This window comes from Pan troglodytes, chromosome 2 (genome assembly GCF_028858775.2).
Source record: "Pan troglodytes isolate AG18354 chromosome 2, NHGRI_mPanTro3-v2.0_pri, whole genome shotgun sequence".
Taxonomy (NCBI): domain Eukaryota; kingdom Metazoa; phylum Chordata; class Mammalia; order Primates; family Hominidae; genus Pan; species Pan troglodytes.
The window spans coordinates 123,917,194-123,930,486 of NC_086015.1; the positions used below are offsets into that span (position 1 = coordinate 123,917,194).

General features: G+C 41.3%; 1 protein-coding gene across 1 annotated transcript in view; it reads right to left on the bottom strand.

The window, feature by feature from the left end:
• Positions 1–2,334: 2,334 nt before the first annotated feature.
• Positions 2,335–13,293, bottom strand: part of HGD (homogentisate 1,2-dioxygenase) — a 53,990-nt gene continuing 43,031 nt past the window's right edge. Inside the window, exons 12-14 of the mRNA XM_001164938.6 lie at positions 12,599–12,725; positions 7,281–7,462; positions 2,335–2,692 (exon numbers count right to left, since the gene is read on the bottom strand). Of these exons, the coding sequence (XP_001164938.1) occupies positions 2,543–2,692; positions 7,281–7,462; positions 12,599–12,725 (459 nt within the window). The 3' untranslated portion in view covers positions 2,335–2,542. The remainder of the gene's footprint in view (positions 2,693–7,280; positions 7,463–12,598; positions 12,726–13,293) is intronic.

Here is a 13,293-nt window from a genome sequence, read left to right on the forward strand (position 1 = left end):
CAGCTGGGTGTAGTGGTGTGAGCCTATAGTCTCAGTTACTCAGTACTGAGGGTGGGAGGATCGCTTCAACCCGGGAGGTTGAGGCTGTAGTGAGCTGCGATTGTGCCGCCGCACTCCAGCCTGGGTGACAGAGTGAGACCCTGCCTCAAAAAAAAAAATGTTATCAACCTCCGTCAGCCTTAAAGATATCTTCACCTTAGTTTTTGAGACCATGAAATACCATTGCCAGAAACCTAGCAGTCATCCCAGCCCTGTCCTTAACTCTTCTTTGAGTCACCCATTACATCCAATCCACCAAGTCATTTCAGGTCTACTCTAAAACATTCTGGAATTTATCCACTTCTGTCTCTGCTGCTACCTCATTAGTTCAGGACAAGGTTTATTTTTGCTTGGACTATCGCAATAGCTTCCTCTTGGGCACCCCACATTCACTGCTCTTTCAGGCACTTGAACCCATGAGGCTTTTTCTTAAAATGCTTCTTTCTTTCCCACCTCTCCCCATCCCCGCTCTTCCAATGACTTGCTCCTTCCTATCCTTTAGGTCTGGTTAAAGTCACATCTTCACTGAAGACCTTCCTTCCTCTGAAGAAAGAGCTCTCCTAGCTCATACCACTTGTTATTCCATATCAATCCCCATTTGATTTCTTCTCAGCACGTTCCACAGTTTGTAATATTTTTGTTTATTTTGTTGTCTCCCTCTCTTTATTTTATTATTATCTTTTTTTGACACAGAGTCTTGCTCTGTGAACCAGGCTGGAGTGCAGTGGTGCAATCTTGGCTCACTGCGACATCTGCCACCAGGGTTCAAGCATTTCTCATACCTCAGCCTCCAAGTAACTGGGATTACAGACATGTGCCACCACGCCAGGCTAATTTTTGTGTTTTTAGTAGAGATGGGGTTTCGCCATGTTGGGCAGGTTGGTCTTGAACTCTTGGCCTCAGGCAGTTTGCCCGCTTTGGCCTCTCAAAGTGCTGGGATTATAGGTGTGAGCCATGACACTCGAACTCCCTCTATTTATTTATTTATTTATTTATTTATTTATTTATTTATTTTATTTGCTATCTCTCCAGGGGGAAGTCATGTCATCTCCCTCTCTGTAATGTAACCTTGGTAAGGGCAGGACCATGCCTATCTCCTTGACCACTTACCCCTAGTAGGATTGCCAAATTTAGCAAATAAAAATACAGGATGCCCACTTAAATTAGAATTTCAGGTAATCGATTAATAATTTTTTAACATAAGAATGTCCAAGTATTGCATAGGACATACTTACACTAAAAACTATTTGTGGTTTGTCTGAAATTTAAATTTAACTGGGCCTCGTATATTTTATCTGGCAATCCTAATCCTTAGGCCCTGACACATAGCTGACTCTCACTACATCTTACTGAATGAAAATTTGGTAGCAGCATATCAAAATTGCTACTATGGCAACAAAGCTGGGGAAATGTGCAAAGTACAGAACTGAAGTAGCGAAAAATATCATTTTCCATCATATTTCTGTTCAGATTTGCCTGTCTTTTCACACCAGGAGACTCTAATCAACTCACATCTAAAGTCTTGGGCAGCCCAGCGCTCTGGGAGGGATGCTGACCATAGGAAGGGAACTGGTAGGTACAGCTTTTCACACAGTGGAAATTTTTATCATGGCCTTATACTCGGGCCTTGATTTTCTTTGGCCCTTATCTCTCCAGACTGTGAGCTCCTTAAGGGGACAGCCTGCTTCTTTTTATTCAACCCTTCATTCCCAGCATCTTCGACTGTAGCTGGTAGTAAGGACTCAACGTGTGGTTACCGAATGGATTGATAAATGAGTGAAGGGTAGGGTAACTAACTGTCCTGGTTTGACCAGGACTGAGGGGTTTCCTGGGATGTGGGTCTTTCAGTGAAAAAATTGATATAGTCCTGCACAAACTGGGACAGTTGGTCACCCCAAGAAAAGGAGTGATTCTCACTTCTTGGTGGCTGGTGTTATTCTCCAGTATCATCATATTGGCTGCTACGTGACTACCAAGATTAGACAGCCTATTGGCCTGGTTCCTCATCGATTGAAAGCTGGATATTTGGAGCACTCATGATCCCCTAAATTTCCCCATGTCTGGATTGGCTCCTAAGAGCTTTGCCATACCTCCAGTCTCAGCTCATGGTCTTAACGTTTGGCCTTATGGCCTGGTCTTGTGATACCTAGTATATGCCTGGACTTGTGCTCCTAGAATGAAGGCCTTCAGGCCAACCACAAGGGAAAGGGCCCTGGGCCTTGGTTCAATCTTAGCAAGACTGACCTGACCTGCCAGGTTTGTCTCATCAAGACTTGATTATGACCAATCACTACGTCCACAGAACACCAGCAAGTTTATTGAGTAATTAAGGCGACAGCCATAGAACTTTGCAAATGCGTTTCCATAAAAGTTCTGAGTTACTTGACTATGAAAAGTGAGTTTTCATTTTAACCAACCCCCTCCTCCAATACTACCAGAAAGCATGAGATTCTGAAGAAATCTTCACAAATCTACTCTTAATTATGGTAGCAATGTTCCAGTCTCAATTAGGTTCTGCTGGGTTCCTGGAGTTGGGAGTGAAGTGGCTCTTGAGTGGCTCCCAGCACTTGTGGTAGTTCTCATCCAAACACCTGGAGGCCTTGAGTCCCCACTTTGTGACCGCCAGACTTAAAGATGATTCAAACATAAATGCCTGGAGGAAGTGAGGATGGGGATGAGAAAAAAGAGGTGAGATAGATAATAAACACATTTGATTAGATGTCAACAGAAGGTATGGGTAGGTGAAATCTTCCAATAACAAATCAAAGATTTGTGTGCTAGAGTGGTGAGGAGAGCAGGCTCAAGCCCTGAGTTGTGGCTCTGGTCCTTCCATTTGTAAGCTGGTGAGACCTGGTACAAGACCCTTAACTTCTCAGGGCCTCAAGTTTCATTCTGTAAAATAAAATTCAGCCCTTAAGCTTCAAATTATCTTCATGGTATTACAGAACTAAGTCTGCTAGATCCAAGGGCAGACATGGGAGAATCCTGGGAATATCCATCTTCTGAGGGCCTTCACTTACTGTGGCTATGTCCTTGTGAGGAAAGTCATACTTCCTATTTTGCAGAGGAGGAATTAAGGCTGAGAGCTGGGAAACGACTTGCTTAAGGCGACAAGTCATGGCAGAACTGGGATTTGAGCCTGTCTTTTCAGGACTCTGACCAAGAGATGGGCTGGGAAAAGGGAAAAAGGGAGTGGGGAGGAGAGGGAGGTGAAGGAAATGGCAGGAATGGCTGTAGCACTTTTAAAAGTCATATCTCAGAAGTGTCTGAATGGTGGATGTTGCACTGTCAGGAGGTTTTTGTCCACAACAGAAAGAATATGTAAATACTCTGTGCATCTTAGACATTACAGCTTCATCAATTGCTGACTTTTCTTATCCACTGTGGCTTTAAAAACAAAACAAAACCCAAAAACCAAACCCTACAATTCTTATATGCTCACATTTGGAAATTTGTATAATACAGACAGGCAAAAGGAAAATAATAGAATTATCTTGTGCTACAACCCAAAGCACCCACATTAATGTTTGGTCTCTAATATACATTAAATTATTTTTGTCTAAAACAATGGATATGAGTATCGCTGCCTGATTTCCTGTGACAGGCTTGATGGGAAGACTGGATGAGATCATATGGAAGTGCTATGCAAGTTATACAGTGCTATTCAAGATGCAGAAAAGGCTTTCAATGAAATTCAGTATATCTTCAAGTTAAAAACTCTGAATAAACTAGGCATTGAAGGAACACATCACAGAATAATAAGAGCCACCTATGACAAACCCACAGCCAACATCATACTGAATGGGGAAAAGCTGGAAGCATTCCCTTTGAAAACCAGCATAAGACAAGGATGCTCTCTCTCACCTCTCCTATTCAACATAGTCTTAGAAGTCGTGGCAAAGAGTAATCAGCCAATAGAAAGAAATAAAGTGCATCCAGAAGAGAAGAAGTCAACCTATCCCTGTTTGCAGATGACCTGATTCTATATCTAGAAAACACCATAGTCTCAGCCCAAAAGCTCCTTCAACCAATAAACAAATTTCAGCAAAGTTCATGATACAAAATCAATGTACAAAAATCACTAGCATTCCTATACACCAACAACAGTCAAGCTGAAAGCCAAATCAGGAATGCAATCCCATTCACAACTGCCACAAAAAGAATAAAATATCTAGGAATACCCCTAACCAGAGAGGTGAAAGGTCTCTATAATGAGAATTACAAAACACTGCTCAAAGAAATCAGAGAAGACACAAACAAATGGAAAAACTTTCCATGCTCATGGGTAGGAAGAATCAACATCATTAAGATGACGATACTATCCAAAGCAATGTAAAGATTCAACGCTGTTCATATCAAAATACCAACGACATTCTTCACAGAACTAGGAAAGACTATTTTAAAATTCATATGGAACCAAAAAAGAGCCCAAATACCCAAGGCTATCCTAAGCAAAAAGAACAAAGCAGGAGGCATCATGCTACCCAACTTCAAAGTATACTACAAGGCTACAGTAACCAAAACAGTGTGGTAATGATACAGAAACAGGCACATAGACCAATGGAACAGAATAGAGAGCCCAGAAATAAGGCCACACACCTATAACCATCCGATTTTCAATGAAGCTGACAAAAACAAGCAATGGGGAAAGGACTATCTATTCAATAAATCGTGCTGGGACAACTGGCTAGTCATAAGCAGAAGATTTAAACTGGACCGCTTCCATACACCATATAGAAAAACCAACTCATGATGGATTAAGGACTTAAATGTTAAGCCCAAAACTATAAAACCTCTGGAAGATGACCTAGGCAATACCATTCAGGACATCGGCATGGGCAAAGAAGATTTCATGACAAAAACATCAAAAGCAATTGGCAACAAAAGAAAAATTGACAAATGGATCTAATTAAACTTAAGAGCTTTATATATATATATATACACATACACACACACACACACACACACACACAGATAATGGAATACTATGCAGCCATAAAAAAGAACAAGATCATGTGTTTCTCAGGAACATGATGGAGCTGGAGGCCATTATCCTTGGCAAACTAAGAGGAACAGAAAACCAAATATTGTATGTCCTCACTTCTAAATGGGAGCTAAATGATGAGAACTTGTGGACACAAAGAGGGGAGCAACAGACACTGATGCCTACTTGAGAATAGAGGGTGGGAGGAGGGAGAGAATCAGAAAAAATAACTATTGGGTACTGTTTAGTACCCGAGTGATGAAATAATCTGTACAATAAACCCCTGTGACATCAGTTTACCTATATAACAAATCTGCACATGTACCCCTAAACCTCAAATAAAAGTTAAAAATAAATAAAGAAATAAAAGAAAAAAAATGAATAAGACCTAGCATTTGATAGCATAACAGGGTGACCATAGTCAATAAAAATTTAATTGCACATTTTAAAATAACTGAAAGAATATAATTGGATTGTTTGTAACACAAAGGATAAATGCTTGAGGTAATGGATACCCCATTTATCTTGATGTGATTATTACGTATCATATGCCTGTATCATAATATCTCATGTACCCCATAAATATACATACTTATTATGTATCCATAAAAATAATAAATAATAAGTAATAAAGATTTTTAAAAAGCACTATTCACATACAAGGATCATTATGGCCATTGCTATTGTCTCTTTGCTGACTGCTTCTTAAAAGCCTCTCCATTTGGCTGGATTAACAAAAGCCCCATCCCAGCTGACTTTGAAGATGCTATTGTACCAAGTTAATCACTCCAAACAAGAATAAGGATAAGGCATGTAGATAGACCTGGGTCTGAATTATATAATGGGAAATGGTGAGGACGACTGAAAGTTAGGTCTAGGTAAGATGTTGGACCCTCCGCCATCAGGTATTCTGGCTCCTTGATACCCAGGGTCTCCCATCCTAATAGGAGAGCTCTTTCTCACTAGTAATTCAAAGTATTGCTCCTCATAGAAACAGCCCTGTCCTACGCCTCACTGTTGTAAAACACAGCTCCCTCATAACATTGACTACCCAAAGCCAAATTGGGGGACCAAAGGTTATTGAGTGGCAACTCTGGAATAGCCTCCAGGACTGCACCTCCAGGAGACTTCAGAGGTAATAGCTTAACTGAGACTGCCAGACTGCATCTCTTTGAGATGTAGGGGTTCTACAGAAACTCCATAGAGGCCCTTGAAAGGGGAAATAGAGCCAAAGCAAGCAAATGGGACTCTGTACACCCTCCTTTTGCAAAGGAGCTCCACCAACTCTGGCTCCAGGGTTGGGACTGAAAGCAAACTGCAGTGGACAGATGGACAGATAATGCTCACTGTTTAGGTAGTTTGCAAGCATGAAGCAGGCAGGTCTCTGCTATAGATTTTAAACCAGGTAGCATTGAAGGCATTTATTTTCAAAAGTAAAGCAAATTTGCCTGTGATTTAGCATAAAATTACTCCCTGTGGACCATAAACTCTACCTTGAAGAATGCAAAAATAAAATAAAATCAAGCACCGCAGCCAGCTGCAATTGTGTTCAGCCTCAATGTTTACAGCCTGACACAGAAAGAATACAAAACAGGTTTTAAATCCCATCAGTTGCATCCATGCCAAAGCAGAGCAAAGGAAAATGCAAAAAACAGCTGAGAATTGCTTCTCACAAGCCCTGACTATAGTGAGGCAAGGGCTTTTTGACCCTCCTTGGCTTGAAACACGTGCTGAAGGTGAGATCCTGCCTCCGCTACTACTGTGGCCCTGGAGGATTACTTCAAAATGCAGAAGACTCTGAGACATAGCATATGCCCAGGGCTGCATATGGATACAGGAAGAGGCTTCACATAGTATTAATAATGTTCCCTTACATTTGAATAGTGTTGGACAGTCTGTTAGGTTAACTCATAGCCATCTGCTGGGTTGGATACTATACCCATTTTATAGATGGGGAAAATGAAGCACAGAGAAGCTAAGTGAGTTGTTCAAGATCCTGTAGGAACTAAGAGATGGGACTTGAACTCAGAACCCAGGTCTGACTCCAAGTCCAACAATCTTTCTACACCACCACAACAGAAGTCTAGTATATACACAAGGATGTGAGTATATATACATGTAAACATACTTATGCAGTCATTAACTCTCCCTCTTTTGACTCTTCCTCTGTGACTTTGGAGAAATGAAAAACGGCCACCCCTCTCAGCAAGGGTGGGGAGTTCAGAGGCCGCTGGAATGTGGCAGTTAACATACTTACCATGGTGCCATCGGCAATCCTCTCAGGTGCCAGCTTGGCCTTGCTGGCCTTCTCAAAGCAGTCAGCATCAGGTCCATGGGGGGTCATTGTGCTGTGTAGACTCCCTCCCCCTGGCAGGAACCCACCTTGCTTTGCCTCATAGTGACCTCGGATGAGTCCCATGAACTCACTCATGCAGTTCCCTGGGAAGGTTGAAGCAGTATTATTTTTATTATCCAAGGCAAGACCAGTAAAACACAAAGACCCCTTAAACATTATTTCTGCAGAATTCCAAGAACACAGGAGAAACTAGTAAATTGTATAGGATTAATAAAGAATATGGATTGACAGAAGAACAATCATAAAACATTCATATTGGCATTCTTGGCAGGCACAGCTCTACTCCATGGCCATGTGGATTATCAGAGGTCTCGAGTTCCACTCTCTGACAGGAATCAGGCTAGATCTAAAGAAAATCAGGGCCCAGAGAAGATAATAATAATTAAAATGCTAGTCATAATAGAGAGCGAATGTACTCTATCATCTAAGCTTAGGAGCCCTGTATCAAAGTTATCTTATCTCCCAGCTCATAACCCTTTCCCAAGTAGCTCCACTGTAGGACACAGCAACAGCATATTTCTAATTCCCAATCTAGAAGGCTTAGATTGAGGGTGTGTGGTTTTGATGGATGATAATGTAATGAAAAGAACCCCATACTTAAAGTCCATTATCAAATGATAATCTGTGTGAAAGAATCTTGGTATGTGTATAAAACAGACCATAAATGCTATTTATTATAACAAATATTATCTTCTATAGATGAATCTGTTATCCTCTTGTTTTTCTGTTCTTCAGAATGTCTTTTGGATTTGTTTTTATTTTTTCTAGTTCCATTGATACCCTATTCATAGAGTCCTAAATCTTGAAATTGGAAGGGATCCTTACTTCTACTCAATGTAGAAGAAATTTCTATATCTTTCCTGACTGATTACCTCCCGGGCTCTGCCTGGATGTGAATGGAAGCTCTCCACTCTACAAAGCATATCATATTATTGAAGAGCTCTGTGTGTAAGAAAGTTCTTATATTAAATGGAAATTTGCTTTTATATGAGTTAAATTCATTGGTCCTAGTTGTGCTTTCTAGAGTCACACAAAATTTAACAAAAATCACCATGTTTCCACTCTTCCAATCTTATGCTTCTATTGAAATAAAGCTCTTTATTAGAGTAGCAATACAATAGAGCAGGAATTAAAGAAATATAACACCTGGGCAAATTTAAGTGCCTTTGCATCTCAAACCACACATCTACTTACCCATTCATTCATCTGTCCTTTTCCCACTTCACCCATCTGCCCATCCAGTTAGCCAGCACATATAATTAGATATGTGCTGGCTAACATGAGACAGAGATGAATAAGAAATAGCTTTTAAAGCTACTTAAAAAAGAAATAATTAACAACAACAACAACATAGCCTTTAAAGCTACTCATAGTCTGTCCTGTGAGAGTACTGAGAGGGCAAACCAAGGACAGAATAGAGAGATGTGGCAGTGGCAATCCTTACAAAATCAAACACTGGACATGATACATACCTGCCCTTCTTGCTTACATGTGCAGTATAACCAAGTGCCAAATGCTTTTATAATTGACTAAGCAGCCACACCCACCCTGCTCAGAAACAGAAAGCTACTGCAGGCCCCTACAAAGTGAGTGAGAGTGTGTGAGCTCCTGCTGAAGAGGTGAGACCCAGATCATAGTTCTACTTGTTTCTCTATGAAGTGGAAATACAGAAAAAGAAGCAAATGTAAGCATAAATTGTCTATGTTTTAAAAACAGTTCAGCTTATGACTTAAATTTGGTGTCAAGCTCCTTGCTCTAGTATGTGTCCTCAGGGTCACCTTCATGGCTTAATTTTAAGAAGAGAGCAAAACAGAATTCAGCTTTGATCTGAATATGAATTTAGATAGCAGTGAGCTTGGTGATGACATTTCTATATCATTTTCTATATTTCAAAGGACAGTGGGAGGATAGACCTTGCCTTTCTGATTAAAGCTGAATCTGGGCCGGGCTCAGTGGCTCACGCCTGTAATCCCAGCACTTTGGGAGGCCGAGGCGGGTGGATCACGAGGTCAAGAGATCGAGACCATCCTGGCCAACATGGTGAAACCCCGTCTCTACTAAAAATACAAAAAATTAGCCGGGCGTGGTAGTGGGCGCCTGTAGTCCCAGCTACTCAGGAGGCTGAGGCAGGAGAACAGCATGAACCCGGGAGGCAGAGCTTGCATTGAGCCGAGATGGCGCCACTGCACTCCAGCCTGGGAGACAGAGTGAGATTCCGTCTCAAAAAAAAAAAAAAAAAAAAAAAAAAGCTGAATCTAGTTGACTAAGGCACATTAAGATGACTGGAGGCAATATTTCTATAGAAATAATTCTCCATTTTCTCTTATAATAAAGTCACATCAAAACAGCAAAGATTTTGAGTATTGCCAAGGCAATATTTTTAATATCTCTGGAAAACTCATTTCTAACCTGGGGTTCTGTGGTTTTTTTCCAACGAACTCAGGGTACCCATACCTTTATAAGATCTACCCTGGGGCCAAATTTACTTTGAGAGTCATTAAAAAACTATAGGAGGCATCTCTCAAGATTATTTGTGCCAGCAACTCTGAACTACAAATAAAAATTAAGGAGTGGGTTGAGACCCTATAGCACAGTAGCAAACTTGTCTAAATCAGATCACTCTATTATTCCTCCACCTAGGGATGGGGACACACCCTAGGCCAGTATTTCTCAACAAACAGTCTGTAAACCTCCTTCATCAGAATCCCCTGACTTGCCAGTGAAAAATGTAGATTCTGGCCAGCCATGGTGGCTCATGCCTGTAATCCCAGCACTTTGGGAAGTCAAGGCAGGTGGATTGCTTGAGTTTAGGAGTTCAAGACCAGCCTGGGCAACATGGCAAGACCCCGTCTGTACTAACAATACAAAAAAAAAAAAAAAAAAAGCCAGGTGTGGTGGTGCACACCTGTGGTCCAAGCTACTCAGGAGACTGAGCGGGGAGGATCACTTGAGCCTGGGGGGTGGAGGTTGCAGTGAGCTGAGATTGTGCCACCTGCACTCCAGCCTGGGTAACAGAGTGAGACCCTGTCTCAAAAAAAAAAAAAGGCAGATTCAGCATCACTTGTGGGAACTTGTTAAAAATGCAAATTCTTAGGTCCTATCCCAGACCTACTGAAGCAGAAATTCTGAGGATGGAGCCCAGTAATCTGTGTTTTAATAAACCTTCCAGCTGACTCTGACACATTGTAAAATGTAAGAACCACTACAGGCACACAGAGTAACCTCAATACAAGAACAAGAGTGAAATGGTGAATTATTAAGGAGTAGCATGCGAAGTACAGACTATAAGCCAGGGCAATTTTCTCTCCTTGACAACAGGTCCTCTAGGTCACTAACTTCCAGGAGGAGAAAAGTTAGAGTCTTTAGTAGGCTTCACAGTTTTTAGAAACGACTTATGATGCTATTCACAAAATAGCTGCTGTCTTTGCCATGGTAACTGATTGTTTTCTTTTCTCTACCATGATGGTGCCATCTGAAAAGGGGGATGCTGGCATTTGACCATGGAGTGGCCTACGTCCATCCTAAGGGCCTTCATTCCTGATGCTATAAAATAGCTAAATTGGCCATTCAGTGCACTGTTGTGTTCTGTTGAGCCCTGACACCTGGGAACTGGTATATATAGAGAGGGACCTATTATAAACAGAAGGCCCTGGAGTTTACTAAAGAAAGGAATTTGTTTTCTAGAATGTTCCAGGTGGAATGCCTCTTAGAGTCTTTCCAGAACTCTATGTACAAAAAAATGCACATTCCAGGAAGTAGAATTGCACATTGACCTTTGATTGGATTTTCAGCTAGCTATTGCACAATTAAAAACGTCAACCTCATTAAGTACAGCCATGAAGTACTTTATTTATTCTTGTTGATGCATTCACTTATTAAATAAATATTTATTAAAAGCATGCTATATATCAGGCACTATGCTAGCCATACCAGTTAGTGGTCATGAGTGTTTGCTCTGGTATCAGACAGCCTGCAATTAAATCCTGACTCTACACTTAACTTGCTGTGAGTCCTTGAGAGAGTTACTTAATCCCTCTTGTGTCAGTTTAATTTTCTGAAAAAAAAAAAAAAAAAAAAAAGTGGGGGGGACAATAATACTACCTGTCTCTTACAAGTATTATAAACACTTCATGAGTTAGTTTTTTAAAAAACTTGTAACAGAGCCATAGAAATTGGACAATAATTATTAGGTGCTAAGAATAATAATATTAATAAAATAAAAATAGTAGATTTGTTAGGTCTTGTACTAGGCAACAAATGTTCTGCAGAAACTCTTTCCAGAATAGAGTCCATTCCTTAATGCAGGCTGCAGTCTGCTTTGCCCTGCCAAAATAATTGGAGAAGGCACATTTCTGTCTCTCTGTCTCTCTCTCTGTCTCTCTCTGTCTCTCTCTGTCTCTCTCTTCTTATTTCTCTGGTTCTCTGAACCAGACTTAGGTGATGAACTTTCCCAAAACAACAGACTAACTAACAACCTCCCCAGTATTCCCCAAAAGGAAACATCTAAAATGTGAGGAAACTTGTTTAGAAGCCTTTCTAACAAGGCTTCTAAACTTTACCAGCCTTTCTGCCTCTTACAGGGACAGAGAAACTGGGAACTAGGCTCAGAATCAATGCATCACTGTTGATGTAGTTTGGATGTATGTTCCCTCCAACTCTCATGTTGAAATGTGATCCCCAGTGTTGGAGGTGGGGCCTGGTTTGAGGTGTTTGGGTAATGGAGGCAGATCCCTCATAAATGGCTTGGTGCCATCATGACGGTTATGAGTGAGTTCTCACTCTATGAGTTCACATTGGGTTTGGCTGTTCAAAAGAAGCTGGGACTTCCTCCTTTCTCTTGCTTGCTCTCATCATGTGATATGCCAGCTTCCCTCTTGCCTGCCACCATGATTGTATTTCCTGAGGCCTCATTAGAAACAGATGCCAGCACCATGCTGCTTGTACAGCCTGCATAACCACGAGCCAAATGAACCTCTTTTCATTATAAATTAAGTAGCCTCAGGTATTCCTTTATAGCAACGAAGAATGGACTAACACAACTACCATCCCTTAAAGAGATTAAAGCTTGGGGGTCAGCACTAGGCCTTGTGCAGCAGGATCCTGAATTCATGCCATGGTGGGTGTCCAGAAATAACCCAGGCATTATTCCCAATGTGTAGCGCTCACTGCTTTGTTGTCTCTTTGGCTTGCAAATGTGGCTTGGTAAAAGACAGACTTACTATGGTAATAAGGAGGCCTGAAGGTCTTATCAGCAACCCCCCATCGAGGTGGGAAGATGACAAAATCAGCAATGGCCACTCCAGGGCGGACAGACTTAGCAGTCAATACTGTGAAAATGGATGGGTCCTGTGAACACACAAGGAGAGACTGAACGCATGATGCAAGGGAAGTGACTGGACAATGACACACATTTCATGCATACATGAAGGTGTTTGCAAGTGACATTCTAATTTCTTTTTATTTATTTTTATTCAACTTTTAATTTAGATAGAGGAATACATATGCAGTTTTGTTACATGGGTATATTGTGTGATACTGAGGTTTGGGGTAGGGATCTGATATGTTTTGGTTGTGTCCCCACCCAAATCTCATCCTGAATTGTAGCTTCCATAATCCCCACATGTTGTGAGAAGGACCCGGTGGGAGGTAACTGAATCATGGGGGCAGGTTTTTCCCATGCTGTTCTCATGATAGTGAATAAGTCTCACAAGATCTGATGGTTTTATAAAGGGCAGTTCCCCAACACATGCTCTCTTGATTGCCTCCATGTAAGACATGCTTTTGCTCCTCCTTCGCCTTCCACCATGATTGTGAGGCCTCCCCAGCCATGTGGAACTGTGGATACGTTAAACCCCTTTTTCTTTATAAAGTACCAGTCTCGGGTATTTCTTCACAGCAGTATGAAAATGGACTA